Here is a 25950-nt window from a genome sequence, read left to right on the forward strand (position 1 = left end):
TATTCACAGAAGAACAATAGCCACATGGAAAAGAAAGCAGGGCTTTATTAATCTCATCAACTACCTTATGACTCTTAAAATGTGGGCAAGTGATTCTAAAATGGGAGGCTTAGCCTGAGAGCCCTTTCTTCCTGAATCTCTACTTGTTTCACCCTAAATCCAGGGGTAGTATCTTAAACCACTGTGATTTTTAGAAAGAGCCAATCCAACAGGTGTCAGAGAACAAGAGGATGATACTGAGCTAGTTTTCCCTCATTGCCTAAGCCACTTTATCAGGGCCGAATTCTGGACTCTTCTACTGTCTGGGAGAAAGGGGAGCAGAATGACAGCCAGATCTCTTTCCACTCTGGCCACCTTACTTACAAGAGGTGAAAGGAAGTGGGAAAATGCCCCACCATGCATGGGTACAGAAGTAGGCAGGCGATGGCCTAGAACCTACCCTGCAAATGACGTCGCTAGGGGAAGCTGCAGGAGGCCAGTAGGGAGCCACTGCACAATGTGGTAGAAGAACGGGCAAAGGAGTAATCCTTCATTTGACTAATGAGTTAAAAAAGGTTCAGTGAGGTGAAATTGTCTCCATGATATACACGATCAGTCTGGGACCAGAACCAGTCTTGTCTTGCTGGCTGGTATTTTTCTGAAGGATAGCACACTCTTTTTTGTCGCTGCCTGGGTACCATGGTGAACTCTGGATTCAGACTTGGAGTTGGTCCAGTTCCACCACTGACAAGCTATGATGTTGGGCAAGTTTCTATAACTTAATTGGGAGAGAAACGGAGGACTGGAATCTGAAAATCTTAGGATTCTGATTTCAGCAAAATGCACAGACACATTGGACTTGTCAGTTTTCTAAGCTTTTTAATAAAATGCTGTCACCAAAAGTTTGGTATCAGTATATTTATATTGATACTATTTATTGTTGTGGAGAAGTTTCCTAAGTTTTCAAAATGGTTACTTGGCAATTTTATTACCTCAGTCCTAGAACCCTCAACCCCACCACCACCTTCAGATTTTCATTGTGAGCATTAGAATGTATTGATTTTTAATTTTTTCAGAGTTATGTTTTAAATGTATGTATTATGAGTGTTTAGTGTTTCAATATTGTTATTTTAATCTTCGTATATGTATATTTTTTTATCTTAGTATATTAATGAATAAGAATAGAACAATCCCTTAAAACTTTTGGGGATTGTCTTTTTAATTGCCAAAAAGAATTATAGGTGTGTTACCAGAAGAAAATTACTTAAAGTGGGGTAGTAGATTGTTATATGTCATAGAATTCTAATTTTTATACTAGCAATATATAATAAAATATTTAAGAAAAATAAATCTAGCATAACTGAAATCTGAAGTTGCCCATATATTCTTATTTAGAGGTAACTTTCATTATGGCAGGCAACTTGAACTGCTTCATACTGAAAATTTAATGCACCACTCAATTACTGTTCTTTAGCCCAATTTAAATAGATTGGGAGTAAGGTCTTAATGCAGTGTAACCTTTGGAACATGAGAAATAGCCCCTTTCTTTCCAGAAATCAGTATACATACAGTAAGGGTATCAGCTTTATCATACTGCATGAATGGATTTATAATAGCATTTAGTATTATACTTATTATTTATACTTAGTACTTACACTTATTACATAGATATGCTGATTTCATCTGTCTTACTAAACTTATCCTAATATTAATTTAAAGATGATGCTGTTATTTGAAAATACATACTTTGATTTTTAAACTTTTTTGATGACCTCATTCTGATGAAAGACCCAACTTAAGGGTGTCTTAATTTTATATTATTTCATAAAATGGGTGTTTTGAAATAATTTGAGATGGTGGATATTGTGATAAAATTTTAGCTGTACAAAGGTTTTTATTCTTCTTTAACAGCCCTATGTACAGCTGTGAAACTATAATGAAAATATTAGGACTTTATATGAGGAATTGGAAAAGGACTTCATAGAAAGAATGTTCTCTCTTGTTATGCTGCCTCATGATGGTAGTCATTGCCCTTTTTCTGTATTACAAAAAACAAATTTTCCATACTAGGTGAAAATGCTCCCAGAAACTAATTTACATACCCCTTCAAATTCCTTTTGGACTAGGGGATGATACAAATAAACAGATAGTAATAAAACTAATGTGCATACTCTAAAATGATGGTCTTAATGCAATGTAATGGTGCTGATGGAAGGTTTCCAATTTGTAGCAAAGCAGTTATTTTTAAGAAGCAAATTATATTGAAATGTACATTATTAAAAAATATATAATGCCAAAATGGGATATTGGACAAATTTATCTGATCCCCATTTTTTTGTTGATGACCAAATAATAGACCAGGATTAATGATTTTATAAGTAGACCTTGATGATCTTGTCAGTTTTATATGTTTCCAGTGCTATAGATGCAAATACATAGAGGATATAACAGTTTTGCTTCGGAATCATAGTCTTTAGTGGCTCTCTTCCTTTTTCTATATTACCCATGATTCTCAAAATGTGGTTTACAAATCAGTTGTCTCAGGAATCATCTGTGATGCTTCATCAAACATGAATTCCTGGGCCCCACCACAGAACTGCTATCCTGAAGCTGATACCTGAACCCTGCAGTTTTAGTAAGAGCCCTAGATGATTTTTATGGACATCGAGGTTTGTGAATCAGTGCCCTACAGCGGAGGTTGGCAAACTTTTTCTGAAAACTGTTAGATAGTAAATATATTCAGCCTATGGTCTTTGTTGCAACTACCCACCTCTACTATTACAGCACAAAAGCAGCAACAATAATACATAAAGAAATGGGTGTAGCCAGCTGTATTTGGCCCAAGAATTTGCAGATCTCTGATAGAATCAAGATTCTAGACTAATGATTATTTTCTCTGTGAATCTTTTCTAAGGCATTATCCCTGAAATCAGTTTTAATGAGATTTCCTATATGTTTATTTTTTGATAACTAAAGAAGATCCTAAAATATAAGAGCACTTCCTGGATATACATTAAACGAATTAATAGATCTAACACCTTGATAATATTTAAAGCCTTTTCTATGTTAATGCTATGGAGAGTATGATGCTCTTTTTTGTAACCATATAATCTGTTTCTAATACTAGGTTCCTGTGGCTAGAGCAAGTATTCTTTGGCTAATTGGAGAAAACTGTGAACGAGTACCTAAAATTGCCCCTGATGTTTTGAGGAAGATGGCTAAAAGCTTTACGAATGAAGATGATCTGGTAAAACTGCAGATTTTAAATCTGGGAGCAAAATTGTATTTAACCAACTCCAAACAGGTAAGACGCTAATCCTTACTCTACCTATGTGATACCTACTTTCTTTACTCTGATGAAGCAGCTAAGATTTCTTCATGCATTAGTCTGTCCATTCCACAATTACTAGGTGCCTGTTTCTTTAAGGTTCTACATTAGATGGTAGAGGTGCAAAGAGATGACATTCTAGTCTAGTAAGGGAGAAAAACATAAAAAACGAAATAGTATGTGGTAAGTGCTATTAACAGAAGGATTAAGATACAGTGCAACTCCAGAGGCGAAAGGTATTGAAAGTCTCAAGTAGAAGGAGTAGAGAGAGGGCAGAGAAAGTCATAAAGGATAAGACTCCTTACTAAGGGCTTATAAGGAAGTGGTTTACTATACAGAATAAGGAAAGAGGAGAACAGAGGGCCAGAGTCATGAAACAGCTCGGTGCTTTCAGCACGCTTAAAGCTGAGTCTGGAAAGGTAGGCAAGACCAATACTTGGAATGGCACGTGCTATGGACCTTGCCCAACAGGTGCAGGGGAAACCAGTAAATGTGTTTTAATAGTGGTGTAATTTACCAGATTGCAGTGTAGAATATTAATTTTTTAAATTGGTTTACTCTTTGAGAACCGTTAGTAAGAGAAGTCACCTCTATGTATAAATGATATAGAATCACCTCCATGTATAAAATAGGGACTTTCCCATCCTTCTGCCTATGTCTAAATTGCTATTCTCCAGGGTGGAGGACTTAACCTGATCAGCAAGACTGGAAAAGGATTGTTGCTCATTTGTAGCTAGGCCTCATACTAGGCTTTATGCTCCATGTCCTGTCTCTATTTCTCCCTAATTTTTCCTGTCTGACTCTTTTTTTTTTTAAAGATTTTATTGGGGAATTGGGGGAGGGGAACAGTGTTGGGGAATTGGGGGAGGGGACCAGCCATGTTGTTGTTCTTCATCAGTCTTCGTTGTGGAGGGCACCAGTCGCCATCTAGCTGCCCTTTGGCAGCTCATGGCCTCTAAGCTCAAGGTGCTGTGTTCAATCTTAGTTGCAGGTGGGTGTAACCACCATCCCATGCGGGAGTCAAACCAGCAGCCTTGTTGTTAAGAGTGCACACTATCCACTGAGCCATCTGGGCAGCAGCTCAGCTCAAGGTGCCACGTTCAGTCTTAGTTGCGGGTGGGCGTAGCCCACCATCGAACAGGCAATCTTGTTGTTACACCAGCTGAGCCATCCTGCCACCTGTTGGCAGCTCAGCGACAGCTCAGCTTGGGTGCAGCATCACTGGCCCATGTGGGAATCGAACCGGCGGCCCTGTTGCTCAGAGCTCGCACTCTTAAGCCAACTCTTAACCAACTGAGCCATTGAGCCGGCCCCTTGTCTGACTCTTACTTTGCCTCTGTGGAGTTTTGGGGTTTTTCCCTCTCTATTTCCCTTTCTTTGTCTCTGTTTTTGTCCCCCTCCTTCTTCAAAACTCTCTGCCTCTGTATCTTTCTAATACCCTTCACCCCGCCACACACCACCACCACCACCACCACCTAATATCTGTGTCTATAATTCTCTCCTTCCTCTCCCGTCAGCACTCCTCTTTCTCCCTTTGTGTATTTGCTTTGTGCATCTCTGTGTGTCCCCCTCTCTGCTTCCTTCCTACCCGTACTCACTCTCTAGTAAACTATGTTGGCCCAGCAGACTCCTCAGGCGGACTCCTATTCATTGCCGTGTGCCCTGGGATTGTCTTCATCCCCACTTGCGATAGGTATTCACAATATTAGGTAGTTTTCGCTGATTGGTGTACAAGATTTACGACCAAATAATTGCAGATATTCTGAGTATATTTCCATGATTTAGATTTTATCTTTACATTTTAAGTTAACCTTTGAAAAGAATCAGTTAATCATTTCCAGATGTCATGTGGATCTCTTTACGTGATGAGTTACTTTTTAAAAACTGAGTAAAAGAAAGGAAACCTATGTTTGCTGTTGATTTTCTTATTTATTGAAAAAACACTGTTTTAGCTTGACACTCCTGTGTTTGCTAAAACCATAAGTATTGTGAAAGTCATTATGCACCTAGAATATTATGATGGTTATGACTTTTTGTCTGTCTTGGCTACTCTAAAGATATTTAACTTACAGGTTACTGTAAATAATAAGTAATACAAAATTAGCATATGTCAATCAAGACTGAAAGTATAGTTATATCTTACAAAAATAAATAAAGGTTCTGTCTTTGGCCCTCTCCTTTGTAGCTATAAGTAACCAATTAGGAAATATAGTACTCTTTGTTCAGAAATTATAAAGTGTATTTCATATCTTTTTATCCAGTGAATTTGAAGACACTATAGTTTGAACTCGCATCTTTTTTTTTTCTTTTTTAAGATTTTATTGGGGAATTGGGGGATGGGAACAGCACTGGGGAATTGGTGGAAGGGGAACAGACAAGTTGCTGTCCTTTTGTTCTTCAGTCTAGTTGTGGAGGACGTCGCTTCACTGGCTCACATTGGCATCATCATCGCGCTCTTCCTGGGCGAGGCAGATCAGTCGCTGGCCACTGGACAGCCGCTCACAGCAGCTCTTGGCAGCTCACACCGGCTGCCAGCCACTCACGCTGGCTGCCAGCCACTCATGGTAGCTTATGGCAGTCCACTGCAGCAGGGGCTGCAGCCTACGCCATTGCCCCCAGCGACTCACGGCAGCCGAGCTCCAGGTCAAGCTCCAGGTTCACCATCCTAGCTGTAGAGGGCGCAGCATCACTGGCCCTATTGTGGGATCCAAACCGGGGCCCTGCTGTCCAGAGCCAGCGCCCCAACCCAACTCTTAGCCAATGTGCCACTCGGCCGGCCCACTCACATCCTTTTTTATTCAACTGTATAAATAATTGAAGTTTTGGAGCTTAGCTTTGAAATGTTCTGTTGTATATTTTAGAATATACACAAAAGACTTCACCACCAGCTGGTGAAAACATAATGGTGTTTAAAAATTATGCCAAATTTTCACATATTTTTTATATAACTCACTGTTTTTAAATGATTAAATATAAAAATAGGTGAATGACGGTATCTGTAGATTTGTGCTTTGTTCTCCAGTTTCTCATTTCTCAAGAAAAGGGGTTTGAGAGAACTTATAAGTAAAAATTAGCATTAAAGAATGATTTTTTAGCACCATCAACTTGACAGTATTTTTAAGTTGTATGGTTCATCCCCATTGACTATGAAACAGAAAATAAAATGATGGCTTTGACTAAATGTAAAAAAATTTTTTCTATGCTTATTTATATTAGCCATCTTTAAAACTGAACCAGGGAGACCAAGTCACAGTGTCCAGAGAGTGGTTTGCCATGAAGCCCTGATAGTTGTTTGTAGAGTCCTGATACTTATTTGTAGATCTGAATTCCCCTTGGTCTAAATATACCAGTGAGCATTTCCAGATTTTTTACTGAATCGCTTAGTTATAGGGAATGTCTAAGTTGATTTTTATAAGATTTAGAACATTCTGTTCATTTGTATGCTAAAGGAATAACTTAATAATAAACTTCTTTAATACCTCAAAATGTTTTTACCTGGTATAAAAAAGAATTTAAAAATTACTCAGCAATCTGTTTTCAGTATGGTTGAGTTAGCTCCTACTGGACTGACCCTCCCATTAGAGAACAACTATAAACTCTGGAAAATATAAAAAACAACTGCCTCAAGTCCTGGAAGAGTAAAGAAGAGTGGGAAGATTCTGGAGAGGAACTGACACTTGGAAGAAGGGAATGGCACAGAGTAAACTTCCCCACTTTTATGACTTTTATACTGAGGACACACTACAGTTGGTACTATGCACAGACTAAAATTCCAAAAGGAAACCCAAAGTCCTTCTGGCCTGAAGGAGCAGAGGATATGGTTCAGATATTGGAAAGCTAGGGAAGAATTCTAGAGGACAGAGCCAACGTGGGGAGTCTCAAAATCTATGAATAACTCTGCCCACGTCTGTGGCTGACCCCTTAACCAAACATGTGCAGGGTAGATTCGGAACAGCACAACTAAATGTAAAGGAACCAAACAAATGTGAACTGCACCAACAAGATGAAGTTAATTGTCTGCTAAAACAAATAAACAAAAATCAATACTCATTCAGAGTATAATAATGTCCAGAGTCTCTATAATATAACATTTATAATGTCCAAGACACAGTACAAAATTACTCTACATAAGAAGAACCAGAATGGGGAGTTATTGTTTAATGGGTATAGAGTTTCAATTTATGAAGACATAAAAGTTTTAGAGATGATTATGGTAATGGTTATACTATGAATGTACTTATTGCCACTAAACTACACATTTAAAAATGGTTAAAATTGTATAGTTTATGTATATTTTACCACAGAAAAAAACAAAGAAGGACCAGGAAAATGTGATTAAAAAACACAAATAACAGAAACCAATCCTGGGATGACCCAGATGTTGAAATTGGCAGGCAGACATTTTGAAGCAGTTTTTATAATTGTGGTTGGTGATATAAAGGAAAATATACTCACAATGAATGAAAAGATGAGAAATCCCAGCAGAGAAATAGAAACTAAAAAAGAATCAAATGGAAGTTCTAGAACTGAAAAATACAGTACCTGAAAAATCATCATCTTGTCTTTAATATTACATATTTTTCAACATTTTAATATTTTGGGTGGTATAGAGATATAAAACTGCTTCATGTATTTTTTTAAGCTCTTTTACATTATAGTAAGACTCTTTAGACAAACTTCTATAAGCTTCTTTAATTTTCTCATTCTAGGTACTTACAGAAGGATGTTTGTATTTAGAAAGCAGTTTAACTGTGTGTGATAGCTACCATAGAATCAGTTGAAGTCAATTACTGGGAAGCAGGTAGTGATTGAAAGCACAGCCTGTCATGTTGGACTGTCAGGCTTCAAATCCTGTTTTGCCACTTACTAGCTACATTATTTTGGACAAATCATATAACCTATCCAAGACTTAGTTTCCTCATGTGTAAAATGGGAATTATAATAATATCGTCAGTTCTTTATAATGCAACATCTATGTTCTTAAAAATCATTGTGCTTTATGAAATTAGACAATAAAACCCACAGGGATTGTTGCAAAAATGGAGCTAGAGGCACAACACTCAAAAACTTCATTGGTGACTAAGTAAAAAGAAAAAAAACCCTAATGAAAACAGGAGAAGAGCCTTACACATGTTAAATGGTTAGGAAATACATAAATACTACAATAAATATACCTCGTTACCTTGTAAAAGACCTGAGGTTCACTTGTGGAAATGGGTGTTTGGAAAGGTTGTATTTGTGAGTTAAGTAGTGGAAGGAGGGTTAATCTGAAATTGGATGGAGAGCTGTACCACCGGAAGTGGCTAATGTGGCCCTTAACACAAGTGGTGATCTCAGGTAGATGTTTGAGGTGGATGTTTCATTATTCCTTTACAGCCCAGTTCAGCTCAGTGCAGTTTTCCGCCTTCACCTAGTGTTTCCTGGCAGACAACATCGTGCCCAAGCAAACTCAAAATTCACATTATGCCCAAATTGTTTTCTAATACATCAACTGAATTGGAACAAATGAACATTTTTCTAAACCATCATTAGAGCAGAACTCAGTGTACCTACCTCATGAACTTGTTATGAAGATTAAATAAAACAATCCATGTAAAATGCTAGGATTTCCTGGCACATTAATAGTGCTTAGAGGTTTTGATGGGGATTGCATTAAATCTGTATATTGTTTTGGGCAATATGGCCATTTTAACTATGTTGATTCTTCCAATCCACAAACACGGAAGATCTTTCCATTTCTTCCTGTTTTCTTCAATTTCTATTATAATGTCTTGTAGTTTTCAGCGAATAGGTCTTTCATACCCTTTGTTTATTCCTGGGTATTTTATTCTTTTGTTGCAATTGCAACAGTAGTTTTGTTATTTATTGTGTATTATAAATCTAAAACCTGTTTATCTTGTTATTTGGCAGTTGTTTTTTTATTTTGTTATAAGCCCAGCAACAATGAATTCTTAAAAATGAAAGTATATATTTAATGAAGAATGAAGTACTGAATTTCTCTCCCAGTACTTAACATGCACAAAATGTTTATCAACATTTACCATCCACTGTGAGATTTGTAGTGATATCACTGTCCACACAACAACCAGAAGACACAACAGAATCTTTCTATTGTAAAATCTATTACAATCTGATAAATAAAATCTATCAGAATCTATTGTAAAAGTTAGGAGTTATTTTTAAAAGATTGTGTGTCATATATGACAAATATGTATAGGTGCAGATGTTTACATATGTCTGTGAAATATCTCATTTAGATCAAGTAACTTTTTAAAAATTTTGCTCATTTTTATTCCAAGTTTTTCTTTTGCACATATGAAAAATGAAGTAATAACTGTTATGTAATGGCTCCACTAACAGAAAAAGGACCTAAACAATGCTGATTTTTAAATAGTAAAATCAATTCCAATAGTAGTTCAACTTTTTTCAAAGCTTTTGTGCATTTGTTCTGTCAGTGCTATAACTGAAATTAAAACTTTTGGAATTTTATTCAGTCAAAAATGCTATAAATGCTATTGTATGTTTAAAAGCCCAACATGAAAGATAAAATTAGTTGTTTTTGCCAAAAGGATGTTATCATGGTAAAAATCAATGTTCTTATTAGGAAAACTGTGGAGCAGAAATATTTTGGGAATTGGTTGCAGTGCATGCTAATAATCTGCTTGTTCTACAATTGCATTAAAACTACAGTGGTCAAATATATTGATATTTGGGCTGGCCGAGTGGCACATTGGTTAAGAGTTGGCTTGGGATGCCAGCTCTGAGCAGTAGGGGCCCAGTTAGGATCCCACATTAGGACCAGTGACGCTGCGCCCTCTACAGCTAAGATGGCAAACAACAGCTCAACCTGGAGCTGGGCAGCCATGAGTCACTGGCAATGGCATAGGCTGCAGCCCCTGCTACAGTGGGCTGCCGTGAGCTACCAGGAGTGCCTGGCAGCCAGCGTGAGTGGCCGGCAGCCAGTGTGAGCTGCTGTGAGCCACCGTGAGCGGCCACCCAATGGCCGGCGAGCGACTGCCTCACCCGGGAAGAGCGCAATGATAATACCAACACGGGCCAGTGAAGCGACGTCCTCCACAACTAGACTGAAGACCAAAAGGACAGCAACTTGTCTGTTTCCCTTCTCCAATTCCCAACGCTGTTCCCCTCTCCCAATTCCCCAATAAAAAAATAAAATAAATTTATTTGATATGTATAGTTTAACTGAACTATAGCATTCTTATGTTGAAGCTAATGTTGAAAAAACATACTTCAGCATGACAAAACACATTGGTATGCAACTCTCTTTGTTGCATGTTACCAACGGGATTTTAGAAACGTGATTTTGTGAAAAACTGCTTTGTAAATTGACCTAAGTGTCCTATATTGGCTTTTTTTTTTTTTTTTGCTAAAGGGATGATAGAGGGTACAAGGGAGTAAAATAAACTTTTGTACTATATTAGTTAGATTTTGATTCGAAGTCATTTGGAAATTTTTAGAAGTGTTCACCAAATAAACCTGAAGGTGCCTAAACCTTCATCTTTTAAAAATTTTAGCAAATAGCAATTCTTGGAAACAGATCTTACAAACGGGAAGTCATTGAAATTTATCTTTATAAAAGTAAGGAAAGAACTGAACAGATTAAGTGGTAAGAGCTCAAGATTTATTCTAGAAGTTCTCTCATTTACACTATCTCAACTATGAAGACTTTTTTGAGAGAGCTTCTGTTTTTAATTGGATAAGTTTCTATTTTGTATTAGAAGGAAAGACTGAGAAGACAATTGATATTGCAGTATCTAAATTTAGTGATTTATTTAAAAAGTATAAATAGAATTTAAAAGTTTGTTTCATAAAAATAATTATCAAAAGAGATTCATTAAATGGAGGGGAGAAGTTAAATATCTGGTCTTGAAATATTTGCAAATTTCAACATAAAAGAAATTCATTCGACAGAATTTTCTCCACTTATCAGATTATCCAATACTGTAAAGAGTATCTGTTCTCCATAAGAAATGTTTATAGAGAAGAGTAAGTTGAAAATGTCAACAGTGTCATAATTATTGATCATAAAATTCAATTTTGAAGAAGATTTTAGGTAACCTTATTTTTGTTTAAAAAAAGTCTCAAAATAAGATTATATAAAAATATGTTCTTCAGAGAAATACCAATGACTTGTTATTAGAGATAAATGCAGCTAAGAAAGTAGTTCAAGTATATTAATGTGCACTGGAAAATTATTCTGCTTATGTTTTCATTGCATCATTGTACATGGGTATGATTTTATCTTTTAGAAAGAATTTTATTTTGAAAATACATTTTTAATAAAAATTTAAGCCCACCAATATAATAAAACAAGTTTTACAGTAAATAAATACTCTTTTTTAAAATTGTGTAATTTTAATTACTTAAAATTTTTCTAGCTCACTCTCAATAATCATGTCTGAATGCATCGAAATGGTTTAATTTCCTAAAAATTAGTTCCAGGGATCTGAAATATAAGTAAAATGTATCACTCCACTAGCTCAAAAAAACCACTGCAGTGAACAGACTTATTTTCTTTCTCTGATTTATTTTAGTTGTACATTCTAAAACACTAAAATGGATGTTAGTGTTAAACTAGTAAATTTTCACTCTGTGTTTGAGAAAACAAATGATTGGACATCTAACTGTTAGTTTTTCTTGGTTATCCTAGCAAGTTAATTACACAGTCCAGTATATTACTTCTTTGGAGCTGTATTCCTCATTTGGTGATTATTTTGCTAATTGTCTTTAAAAATAAACCGAAGAATTATTCTCATGTGCAGTTGAACCAACATGGTCTAGTAATTAGTGAATAGCAATTGTTAGTAACCAAATTCAGAATAGCTCTGTTAACATTTTCACTTGCATTTTTTATAGTTCTATTTTATTAAAACTAGGTTAATGCTTTTTAAATACATTGTTACTGATACATTGTTGCTTTCTATCCAGTCAGTTGTCTCAGCCAATTATTATTGTAAAAGAGTTTACCACACCATTTATTTCTGTACTTTGAGTTATTGTTCTAGAACTGTCTTTAGCTCTGCCTGACTTGATTGATTATATTTTTATCTGTTTCTAATGTCTATAAAATGTTCTAATGTAGATGTTTATTTTTGCCATGTATTATGAATCCTATTTAATTTATAGTTGTGATTATATGTGTGTAACCTCCTAAATTAAAAATATGCTTTTTAACAAAATAACTGGAGTTTAAAATACAAGGCTATTTTGTTAACATTTCAATTTTGGCTTAATATTAAGATTATCTCAATATACGTTAATGTAGTACGTTCAAAAACTGACTTAGGAAATCATATTACAGTGTAAAAGCTACCATAATAAGTTGTTCCCTTACATAAATAAATAAATGACCAATATTGCTAGCGGCTGTAAGCAGTATGGGGGAAAAAATGGAAGGAGTCTTTTATCCTAGTTTTTAGAGGGCATCAGCAGCTTGCTTTTATGAAAAAGTAACAGCTAAATGCACTGCAAATAATTTGCAGTAATCCAGTTCAGTGATTCATGTGTCTGCTTTAATGGGTCATAATTCAGGGTAAAGTAACTGAGTGCAGTCAGAGTGCAGACACTGCTTATGCCAGGGACAGTATCTCTTCATAAAACACACCTCAGGAGAAGCAGTTTGCCAGCCCCCTAATACTCTCTGATGTTTTGATGTCCTGCATATTTTTCCGATTAAGTTTTGAGTGCCATGTTTTTAGTTGTATTTCCACATTCATTATTCTCATGTAGACCCTTCAGCGGGTTTGCCATATATGATTATTTTTTTAATGATGCCTTTCTTTCCACTTCAGCAGTTTAATAATCTAGCACATGGCTGCTTCTCAGTACTCAGCATTCACCTCCCCAATACTGAAGAGGACATGTGCTTTGGCTTCAAAATTCCATTTGCAGCGTTAGAAATGCATATTCCCTGTGGAACAACATTTGTTTGACATAACCATTCATTTTTATTACCTCTTTAAATATGTTTATCCAGAGTTATCAATAATCATAAATAACTGTATTCTCATCTTGTTCTGTTTTTTTCCAACAGACAAAATTGCTTACCCAGTACATATTAAATCTCGGCAAGTATGATCAAAACTACGACATCAGAGACCGTACAAGATTTATTAGGCAGCTTATTGTTCCGAATGAGAAGAGTGGAGCTTTAAGTAAATATGCCAAAAAAATATTCCTAGCACAAAAACCTGCACCACTGCTTGAGTCTCCTTTTAAAGGTATTATTATTAAAATATTACTGCACAATATATGTTATCTTAAAAATTATGACAATATGTCCCATTGCTAATGTGTTTAAAATTTATCTCTTAGGATATATAAATGATTACATATATAAATATAAAAAAACAGTGTGCTTTCTATCCATTCATCTGTTCTGCAGAGCAAGCTTTTATATTAGTTAAAGTTTATATTTTTATAGACCTTATTTACTTAAATTTCAATCGTTTGATTTTATTTTTATTCTTACTAAACAGTGTCACTTTCAATAGATAAAACCGTGTCATTCTTGTAGACATTGACTTCATTTCTATTTTAAATAGGTAGCTTTATTTAATAAGGAATACAATTCACCCTAATAGTGAATTATTATTTATTAAATATTCTGTATACACTAGCATAAACTTTTTTAGAAATAATTATTTCATAAAAATATTCCTTTATATTTAAATTTGTTTTTCAAAGACGGAAGTTGACTTATTTCCCCCAGCTTTTTAAAACAAGTAATTTATTAATCACTTTTACAAGTAGCCATTACAGTTGGAACAGATGATTATATACCTTGGTTTTCATATTGTTTTTTTTACTTAATTGTTGTAAAGTGATAAAAAGCAGTTCAGTTTTGTAGAAAAACTATTAAAATTCTGGATGTGTTTGTGCCAAGACATGTATATGGATTGTTTAACTGTGCTGTCATTCTTAATATTCACAGTAAAGTAATTTTTAGAGAAGCTACATTTCAGAGCAACACCTCTAAACACACTGACTGATTAGCTTTTTTATTGACCATTATGGGGGAGATTATTGTAATCTATGGACTGAAATCAGTTTTTTGACCTATGAAGAGCTTCCTAGTTTATATTTATTCCTTGACATTTGAGGTAATATGCCAATTACCTTGAGCTCTGATTAGAATTGTTCTATGTTATATACAGCTCATATTGTTTATTTTATATTTTCCTCTATTTTAATAGATAGGGATCATTTCCAGCTTGGCACTTTATCTCATACTCTCAACACTAAAGCTACTGGGTACATGGAATTATCTAATTGGCCAGAGGTGGCGCCTGACCCATCAGTTCGAAATGTAGAAGTAACAGAGTTGGTAAGTTGACCTTTCTGAAATTAATTTTGTCAAGCAGTGGGAGATTCTAGAATAACTATTGTTTTATATAAAAGCTCTTTTGGGGGGCTTGAAAATTGAAAATTATCCTGGTATTTCTAAGTGTAATGCGTTAGATATATGCCTATCTCACTGTTATGGGAACTAAATATTATCGTATTCCTGTGTCATTGTACATGTACTATTCCTTTTCTTAAGGAAATAGAGAATTGAATTCTCTGCGTCAGTGCCACCCACATCTGTGGTATTACATTTGTAGCTGTGTAGATTCAATTTCTAAGGTATTTAGTTTCATTGGCTTGAGCTTTTTCTACTTTGTTTAGAGATTCGTAAGCTTCCTGTCAATGTTTTTCTAAATAATTTTTGTTGTTCTCTTCCACAGAAACCATACAAAGTGTTCTGGATTTTCTGATGAACTTAATTTAATTGAAGCCTAAACGTAAATAGGGAGCAGTGTGTACCAAAAATGTCCTTAGACAAGGTCACAATTAAGATAAATAATATGTAGCTTTCATATTTAAAAAAAACCAACTTTTATATAAATACTCTTTTCCCAGATCTTTACAAAATGCTGGCTACTAAAATAAAAATTAATGTTCTTCCCTAATATTATCTTTCGTATATAAACAACAAAAATAAAAAGAGGGTCCTTCAGTTGTTTTTAGAGATTGCTTATATGAAATATATTCAATACTTTTTAAAGTAGAATTAATAAAAAAGAACAATTAGGTATTGCATTCTGGATGCTTTTCTGGTAGAAAAATTACATTGAACAAAAATTCAGATAACCCGAATTCTTTACCACTAATTCTTATGGGAACATCAGTTAATCTTCTCTCCTATTAACTTACCATATACAATGGAAGAAAACCTTTGTTACTTTAAATAGAAGAATTTCTATAACAGGCATAGCCATGTAATTTGATCCTTTTGAGAAATAGGGTTCTCTTTTTTTTTTAAAGATTTTTTTTTTAATTGGGGAATTGGGGGGATGGGAACAGTGCTGGGGAATTGGGGAAGGGGAACAGACAAGTTGCTGTCCTTTTGTTCTTCAATCTAGTGTGGAGGATGTTGCTTCACTGGCCCAAGTTGGCACCATCATTGCGCTCTTCCCGGGCAAGGTAGATCAGTCGCCGACTTCTGGACGGCCGCTAACTGCGGCTGCTGGCCGCTAACGCTGGCTGCTGGCCGCTCACGCTGGCTGCTGGCTACACACGGTAGCCCATGGCAACCCACTGCAGCAGGGGCTGCAGCCTACGCCGTCGCCGGCGACTCACGGCAGCCCAGCTCCAGGTTGAGCTGTTGTTCAGCACCTTAGCTGTGGAGGGCAGTGTCACTGGCCCTCATATGTGGGATCCGAACCGGGGCCCTCTGGCGTCCCAAGCCAGTTCTTAACCATCCCGCCACTTGGCCGGCCCGAAATAGGGTTCTCTTCACTCTTCAGACTTACCCTGGCTTTGAAGCTTGGCAAGAAGCAGTAATAACTGATAATGACTCCATTTAGCAAACCCTGACAGTGTACTTTGATAACGTTTTGCGAACATTATCTGTTTAAACCTCATAATGAGTATAAGTGATGGTTATTGTTGGTCCCATTTTGCGGATGAAGAAACTAAGATTCAGAGAGCCTAAGTAAATTGCCTAAGTTTACGCAGATGTAAGTAAGGCAACTGGGATTCCAACCCACATCTGTCTGAGTCCACTGTTCATGCTCTCACTGCATTTTAGTGTTACGTAACATGAGAGAGGAAGCGTGAGCTTGTTTGCAAATCTGTACTATCCTTAGTACTTAGCGCCATCATTTTCGTGTTATGACAAATTATCTCTATTTAAAGATGATTTTTAAAAATGTGAAAGTTATTAAAACTAATTGCATGTCTATTCCTCCTTGCAAGTAAGTATGCTTATTTTCACTAAAATCTACATACTCTTAAGTCTTACTCTTCAAAAAGATTGGCTTATATGTGCAACTCTTGGTCAGATGCTAGAACTCCAAGAAAATATTCTTTGTTATGATTGTTTCCACAGATGTACGCTCTTTCCTAATTTCTTATTATCCCTGCTCATTGTTTTTATGGTTCTTTTCCTTTTCATTATTGGGTACATAATGTTTTGGCCCAAATAAAACCATCCTTTTATCCTCCTCCTGCTTCCACCCTTGCTGCCCCATTCCACCAAAAATATAAAATAGTTTATCTTCTCAGAAATTGATAGCAATACTATGCAATTTAATTTGGTCTCAGTAGTATCTTTATATTGGCTGATAGATTGGTTGCTTGGCTGGTTTCTTCCATTTTCATGTGCTCTTCTAAGCATTAACTACCTTACAGGAACAGTACTCAAATAAATAACGGATTTTCTTATGTTCATTTCACCTGCCCAGTTCAACAGAGAAAAATTGATTTCTTTTTTGTTTTGCTGACTACATTCGAGAAATTCATAGTTGGTAACTTATTTATAGAGAATAATTATAACTGATGCAACTCAGTTAAAGAAAACTGTCACTAGCCATTGATGTCATGTAGGAAACAGTTTCAATCTATTGGTCTCTGGACGTATTGGCTTAAAATTATACTATGAAAGACACAATTAAATATAAAAGTAATATACATTGTTTTATTTTCAAATACAACTGTGACAATGCAGAGTCTTTCTTGCCTCTTACTCTATTCAACCACACCCCCCCCCAAAAAGTTGTGTCAATGTATTTCATGCACATAATACACTGTGTTATCCCAGTTTTACTATAAAGTAATCTTACAGGGTCACATCTTGTTGTTATGAAATATAACTTTGTAAGAAAAAATAGCCTAGGTTTAGATAATCTGGTATTTTAACCAAAACAACAGGGAACCTAGTCAGATTGACCCTAGAAGTCATTTTGAATTAAATATGACCATTTCCAGGATATTAGATATAATGTCTATCTATATTATGATACCAGTAAGTTTTGAAGATCCATTAGAATTTTTTTCCTTAGTTCTGGAAAATCCTTTTCCTCCAGTTACAGAAAGACTCTTTTTTATATCAAGGGTATTTTGCTTTACAAACACATATGTTATCAATATTTTATCGCTCATAGGAACTTGAATGCCTTGCTATTCTTTCTTCTTCTCTTTTTTCTGTTATTTCTTTTGCTTAGAATGATATGATTATAAAATCATAAAAGATCATAACAAATTAAAATATTTTTTATTGTTTGAAACCCCATGAATAGTCAATGGCCATGTCAAGATAATTTTCCTCTTTGAGCATAAAAGCCTCGTTTCCCTTATTTGTTGATTTAGTCTTACCCATAGTCTAATTAAGTAATTTTTTCCCCCATAAATTGATCTGACACACTTTTTACCAGATTTCAGAAAAATGTTTGGACTTAAGAAAATATGGACTTTAGTGTTTACTGAGTATAGGAAAACTTTGTTTATAGAATACTATCTTTATTTATATTTGGAGGACAGCATTTTATATATATATATATATATATATATATATATATATATATATATATATATATATATCTCAGTATTGCTGATCTTATTCAAATATATTTGAGTAATTTTTACTCATTTTGCTATTATTGCCCATGTAGTAATTTTCCAGGTTCCTGAAGCTTACCTTTTTGAACTATATACCTTAAGCTCTTAAGCTGCTTAGGTCAGTGGTTTTCAACCCTAGCTTCAATTATCATGTGGACATCTTATATCAGATTTACACCAGACTAATTAAAGCAGAATCCTAGGTGAACACCAGACATCAGCATTTTTAGTATTTGTATTTTTATTGTTTGTGTTAGTATTTAAAAAAAATATTCTCAGGTAATTCTAAACATGCGTTTAGTGTTGACAACCATTCTTGAAAAAGAATTTCTGTCATGCTGTAAATTCCTTTACAACAAAATGCATACTCTAACAGACTGGCATAGAGTAGAAATTCAGTTAGAAGTGTGATAAATGAGTCTTAACCACTTTGACCTTTTAAAAAATATACATTTCCCTACCCTTTAAAAGAGAGAGTATAAGGAAACATGATTATTTTTTTTCTTGATGAATCTAGGTCACAATTATGGAAATCATTTATTTTACTTTAATACACTGTATTAAAGTCTTGAAGGGGCTATTGAGACACCTATTAATAATTATTGTGCCAGATATCTGTGTGCAAAATATTAAAAAACCCCTGCTCTTCAGAAGCTGACATTCTAGCAGGGATAAACTGACAGTTAAAATAAATATATAAATTGGATAGTATGTTAGAAAGTAATAAGTGCTGTGAAAAATAAATATTAGAGCAGAGTAAGATCAGAAGTACCAGGTATGGGAGGTCGGAATTTTAAATAGAGTGGTCCTGCCTGAGCTGACTTTTGTGCAAAGATTTGAAGGAAGTGAGAGAATTACCTGGGGAGAGTGTTGGAAGTGGAAACAACTGGGAGAAAGACCCTAAGGTGGCAGCGTGCCTGGAGGGAGAGTGGCAGGAGGAGGTCAGAGAGGCAGGGTGGGTGGCATGGTTATGCAGGGCCAGGCAGACCATTGTAAAGGACTTGGGCTTTTTCTCTGAAATGGGTAGCTGTTGCACGGTTTCGAACCAGACATTGGCTTGATCATACTTAGGTTTAATATAATCATTCTAGCTGTTGTGTTGAGCAAACTTAGAGTGGTGGGTGGGGGATGGGAAGAGAAGATAACCAATTAGGAGACTGTTGTAGTCATCCAGGAGAGAGAGATAACTGACCAAGGTGGAAAAGGAACAAGGTGGCTAAAGCCTTTCTTAATGAATTAGATGTTTAAGATATGAGAGAAAGAGAGAGAAATCAAGGATTAACCCAGGATATAGTCTGTTGAGAAGGTTAGGGCTATTTATTGTCTACATTAATCTTCTTTTTCTTACCCCAGTATCAAGCTGTGAACATGCATTTCTTATTACTGTTATTGTGTCCACCTCTTAATTGCCTTCACCTCTTCTAGAATATATTGCTTTAGTTTAAGTCTTCTGTAGACCAACAAATACAAAAATGTTTAAAATTGTATGTGTAAGGTTGTTAACATATGAGGTGTGATAAAAAAAATATGATGAATCTTTAAATTTAAAACAATGTATTACAGTAAAAGACACATTGCCATTAATCCCCTTCAAAATACACCCTCCCACCCCCCATTCGAACATACTTATCCCATCATTCTTTCTGAGGCAGCTCTGGAAGTCCTCTTTTTGAGTGTCTTTAGTTGCGCTGTCGTGGCTACCTTGATATCCTGAATCATTTTGATTTGGGGAAGAGCCAGAAGTCACACACGCTGCCAGATCCGGTGAATAAGGTGGATGAGGACACACCATAATGTTTGTACCAGAAGCAATGTGTGACATGGAACGTTGTCATGATGGAGGATGAAACTGTCCATTTTTCATTGTTGTTCGTGATCCATGAATTATGGCACACTTTAAAACACACCTTCTCTCAACCGTAGCTCACACCCAATTGACTGCACCAAACAAGTTGGAACTTATCACACACTGTTACTAAGGTTCGATGCACTGCTTCCCATATTGAAGATCCCTGCCTTTCCGTTGGATGGCACTTGGCAGCAACATTCACCGTATTTGTTGATCATACCTTGTGTAATGGGCTCTGCGAGTATGTGTTCCTCTATTCAAGAGTGCACGGGAATTACTCTTAATGCCAGGACTTGTAACAGTTACCTTCTCTGTTTAGGCCTTAAACTTCCTTCTGGGTTCTCAGAGTATTCTGAATGGTTAAGTTTGTCAGAAGACTGAATCTCTTAATAAGAATTCATTTATATTTACATTTTTACATTTTTTTAAAACAGGCAAAAGAATGGACTCCAGCAGGAAAAACTAAGAAAGAGAACCCTGCTAAGAAATTTTATTCTGAATCTGAAGAGGAAGAGGACTCTTCTGATAGCAGCAGTGACAGTGGTGGGTGTTGTAATTTATTAAAAACATTGTTCACTGTAGCTTACCTGCTATGCCTCCAACAAAACAATAAGACCTAGTACATAATATTCAATGAGTGGGTTTAAATAAAGTTTCTACTATTATAATAATTCTTGTCATTTACATATCACTGTTTAGTTTTCAAAGTAATTTTCATTCCCTCCTTATTTGACATTCCCTCTTGGACATATCGCTAATAAATTATAGAATTGAAACAGAAACTCATGGTTTTCTAAATTCTAACCCCACCTACCTGTCATATTCATTAGCATATTGAAAAACGTTATTTTACATTTGATAAGCCTTTAGTGGGGCCTTTAAAAGTAAATGTCTTTTATTAAAATATAGTTTATTTTAAACTTTGAGCAATCTGTTCCTCATCCATTTTATACTCTTCTATTTCTACATAAACTTAAGAGATAAAGCTAAAAGTAGTATCTCTTGGCGTATTTAAAAAAACAAAGATGGAAAAAGATTGAGGGCAACAATGTGCAATGAAAAGAATGCTAAATCGGAAGGATTTAGAAGTTCTGGGTTTTAGCTATGCAAATTGAATAACATACTTAACCTTTTTCTATATCTGATAAATGAAGAGGTTGAGTTAGATGTTTTTTTAAGTCCCTTCAATACTAGAATTCTGTGAGTGATTTGCATAATGGAAAATATATTGGAGTTACTTTCTAATATTCTTATTAACAATTAACCTAATAGATTTATCTGACCCTAAATCAAATGACCCCTTTCTTTTAAAACCTTTATTCCCTAGGGAATCAGGGCCTCTCACTATTACTTGGTCATCTGTTACCTTTCTCTAAGGTAACTCATTCATTTTTTTCTTCTGTTTCCCCTATCAAAATCTTTGTTTTTAGTATCTGATAAATTAATCTGTGGTACATTACCTTGTGAAGTAATAACCTGAAAAATGGAGAAAATACTTCAATCCAGAGAGTTAGTGCTAGAAAATGTGGAATTTCAGGCATAATGTAGACCATTGAAAAAGACCTATTTGTATAGTTAAGAGATAAATATGAATATCTCCATACCATTTATTTGCAAGCTCATGCCTGTTCATAAGCTAACATTTTTCATACATATTTGAAATACTCTGTTAACAGTAAGACTTTTCATGGTGGCAGGAGTTCTACTTTAGTTACTAGAGGAAAAAAAACTACTTTTCTCATTAGAAGTTAAGAGATTTTTTTTTTCCTAGTGAGAAAGTCTTTTTAAAATAAACAAATTCCATCAAGGATCTACTAACTTGAAATTTAATTAATGGTGCCTGAAGTGAAATGGACCCAGATTCATGTTGAACTCCTGTGTAATTAAAATGAGAGTAATTTAGGTGCTGTAATTTCTTTTCATAATTTATGACATGCGAATTCGGACAATTAAGTTTGCAAACTTGTTGCAATGTTGTTGCTAACTTTTTTTGATATCAGAGGGATTATTCATTATGAATTTGTACCAACTGGACAAATAATTAACCAAGTTTACTATTTGTAAGTGCTGAAAAAGCTGCATGAAAAAGTTAGACGACCTGAACTTTTCGCCAACAATTCATGGCTTTTGCATCATGACAATGCACCAGCTCACACGGCACTGTCTGTGAGGGAGTTTTTAGCCAGTAAACAAATAACTGTATTGGAACACCCTTCCTACTCACCTGATGTGGCCCCCAATGACTTCTTTCTTTACCCAAAGATAAAAGATATGGAAAGAAAGACATTTTGATGACATTCAGGACACCAAGGGTAATATGACAACAGCTCTGATGGCCGTTCCAGAAAGAGAGTTCAAAATTGCTTTGAAGGGTGGACTAGGCGCTAATGTGGGTGCATAGCTTCCCAAGGGGAGTGCTTCGAAGGTGACCTTAGTGTTATTCAGCAATGAGGTATGTAGCACTTTCTCTAGGATGAGTTCGTGAACTTAATTATCCAACCTCGTAAGCCAGTTGTCTGAGTTAGTACTTGTGTGCAAATTTGATATCACAACAAATTCAAAATATTCTTATTCAGCAGTTTTGTTTTGTCTTTGTCAAGTTTGGGTAAGATAAACTTTGCTCTTTGTAAAAGCTGATGATGATGAATGCCCTACCATGTGGCAGGCACTGTTGTATCCTAATCACCTTTACATGTTTTAAATAATTGAATCTTCACAACACCTCTGTAGAGTAGCTAGTATTATCCTCATTTGCAGAAAAGGAAACTGAGACTCAGAAAGTGTGAATAACTTGCTTAGTCTAATAACTGATAAGCGACAGAGCCAGGATTTGAATCAGACATTCCAGCTTGAAAACCCATGCTTTTAACCACTTCAAGCTACTCCAAAAGAATAGAGGCTCTCCTAGCTTTTTACTGTGTGATATATAAATCAGTCCTCATAAAATAGATATTTACTTATTAGAATAATATTTTAACGAGAGGTTATGTTTCTGCCTAAGTGTACTACATCAGATAGATCATAGGTAGGGGCAACAGTTTGTCCTGTTATCGAGAATACAACTCTATACCTATAATCATTTCAAATGGTCAATGATCATGCTTCATGTTTAAAATACACATAAATATACTGTATTCATCACTTCTGCAAATAGTCCTAGTATACCATAATTTGCCTGTAAAACACATGTATAGCTCGTTAATGTAACTTTATCATCTTTTAACCTATGGAGAACTGTGCTAGCTAAAATAAGTAATAACTTTTTAATTAGTTATTTTGTTTATTGCTTTTAAATTTAGAAATTTTTGGAAATGATTTGAATGGCTCATTCCGTCTCAGAATTTGCTCTTTGCTCTTAATAAGGTTCAACTGTTGCCTTCTTCTCTGAATAAAATTTCCTATTATAAATAGAAGAGCTAAAAATTAATTTTTTATCCTTACAGCATCCTTATAACGTTCTTTAAAGGTAAGTTTTTGCCATACCTAAATAGAGAAAAGTGAAATTCTCTTAAATTTGGTTCTTTTCTTTGCTTTTCCCTACTCATTATTAGAGCCCCTTCTGTGTCTCATGGAGTCCCTTCACGCTCATCTTACTGGTTCCAGAGGTTTCCACAGGTCTGAATGATTGGAGTACAGAAATAGAAAGTGTTAACAAGCGGAGTCCAGTAAACTAAAATTCAACATCTGGTTTCATTTGTGATGAATATTGACAGTTACTTGTGTCCTTGTGTATAATTAAATGGCTTTAAATCAAAGGGCATCTGGTTCTATTTTTTCAGAGAGTGAATCTGGAAGTGAAAGCGGAGAACAAGACGAGGAAGGAGACAGTAGTGAGGACTCCAGTGAGAGTGAGAGTGAGAGTGGAAGTGAGTCAGAAGTAGAAAACAAAAGAACAGCCAAGAGGAACTCCAAAGCCAAAGGAAAAGGGTAAATTATTTTGTCAGAATTTCCTTAAAAAAATATTCTGTGGTATTTCCCTTTAATTCATAGAATACGTGAGAAAATAAGTGTATTTTTTCCTCAGCAGATATTGTCTTGTAAAATTAATTTAAAATACTGGTTCACATTATTTTTCCACTTATAATGCTTAGTTTTTATTTTGAACTTGAACAAATCTTGGGGCTACATTTTGAAAACTTGTATAACCTTGGAAGGCTGAGTTAAGTGATCAAGCAGTAGGTATGAAACACTTAATTACCTTTTGTAGCAATTTTGCTGAGGGCTAAAATTAAATCCTTCAACACTTTGCCATTATGTAACTAAGACAATTGATTTTTCTAAATAATGTTAACATTAAAAAGATTATGATCTAAATATTAGAGTCAAGGGCTGTGAAGGAAGACGGTCATAAGATATTTAAGTGTTAGCTCTTTCAAAGATCTCCCATTATCAACAACATTATCATGTATTAAAATGTCATTAAAATTTTGAGTAATTGGGGCTAATACCTTGGATTATAAGAGTCTGTTTTCTTCACTGCTGTCAGCAAGTGGCCTCTGCAGACATGATGGCCCTTTCCCTGTGAGCCTGCTGCCCGCTCACTTGATGAGCTTGCAGCCCAGCTCAGTCGTGGCTGACAGCACTGATTGGGGCGCAGTACGCTCTCTGCTCCTTTTATTACAGACAGTAATTAAAGCAGCTCGCCCTGCCACTTCCATAACAAACACAGCATAATGCCCTAATTATGACTTTATTAATTTAAGTCAGGATTTAATGATTTTAAAAGTGATTTATATTGTTTTTCCTGTTCAGAACAAATGAAATCTGTAGGTTAAATTAATACAGGCTTTTCATCATTGCAAAGTTAAAAAGCTAGTTACCAGTAAATTCTTTTCATTAGATTAACATCTGAAACTCTAAGCAGTAAGGTAAACAATAATTACCCATCAAAATTGAATGATGCATAACAAAATAACACTTTTACCTTCAAAATCTTATCTTTAAAAGCTAGAAATATAGACAGCATTACTTACTTGTTGCAACAAAGGAGTTACTTGATGTATAATGGCCTTTTCTTTGAGAGAAATTCTATACTTCTGGTTTAACATCAGAATAGTTATGATTACATAGTTTATAAAAAGTATCTTATTTCTAGGAAGGGAAGGTTTGGTTCAGTGCACTAAGTATCTTTTCAGAAAGCAAAAGTCAATATGCTAGAAACTCATAATCATGTATTAGATTAGTTTCATTATTTTTTTCCTTCAGAAATGGACTTTTCTATTTACCTGTGTTTAAATTTAAAAGACTTGTTTATTACATCAAATAGAATCTCAGATGCATTCTAAACCTTATATTTTTAAGTACATATTTTAACCATTGAATTGGGGATAGTAAATTGCTCTTCTTTGCAGGGAGGACATATTTATTTTTATTTTTATTATTAGTTTCAGGTGTATAGCGTGGTGGTTAGGCATTTATATAATTTATGAAGTGATTTCCCCTGATAAGTCTAGTACCCATCTGACACTATACATACTTTTTACAATATTGTTTGCTATATATTCCCCATATTATTTTGCATCCCTGTGACTGTTTTGTAACTACCAGTTTGTACTTCCTAATCCCTTCACCTTTCTCACTGATCCGTCAACCCACTCTCATCTACCAACCATCAGTTTGTTCTCTGTATCTGTGAGTCTGTTTCTGTTGTGTTTGTTCATTTAATTCTGTTCTCTAGATGCCACATATAAGTGAGATAATATATGTGGTGCTTGTCTTTCTCTGTCTGACTTATTTCACTTAGCATAATACCCTCTAGGGCTATCCATGTTTTTGCAAATGGAAAGATTTCATTTTTTTCTATGCCAGAGTAATACTCCATTGTATATATGTACCACCATTTCTTTTTTTTTCTTTTTTTTTTTTTTTGATTTTTATTGGGGAATTGGGGGGA

General features: G+C 35.1%; 1 protein-coding gene across 1 annotated transcript in view; it reads left to right on the plus strand.

Moving 5' to 3' along the window:
- AP3B1 (adaptor related protein complex 3 subunit beta 1) overlaps nucleotides 1-25950 on the plus strand; it is a 277199-nt gene that overhangs the window by 130641 nt on the left and 120608 nt on the right. The window contains exons 15-19 of the mRNA XM_019641001.1: nucleotides 3107-3283; nucleotides 13362-13548; nucleotides 14524-14654; nucleotides 20492-20600; nucleotides 23837-23984. Of these exons, the coding sequence (XP_019496546.1) occupies nucleotides 3107-3283; nucleotides 13362-13548; nucleotides 14524-14654; nucleotides 20492-20600; nucleotides 23837-23984 (752 nt within the window). The remainder of the gene's footprint in view (nucleotides 1-3106; nucleotides 3284-13361; nucleotides 13549-14523; nucleotides 14655-20491; nucleotides 20601-23836; nucleotides 23985-25950) is intronic.

This window comes from Hipposideros armiger, unplaced genomic scaffold (assembly GCF_001890085.2).
Source record: "Hipposideros armiger isolate ML-2016 unplaced genomic scaffold, ASM189008v1 scaffold_55, whole genome shotgun sequence".
NCBI classification, from domain to species: domain Eukaryota; kingdom Metazoa; phylum Chordata; class Mammalia; order Chiroptera; family Hipposideridae; genus Hipposideros; species Hipposideros armiger.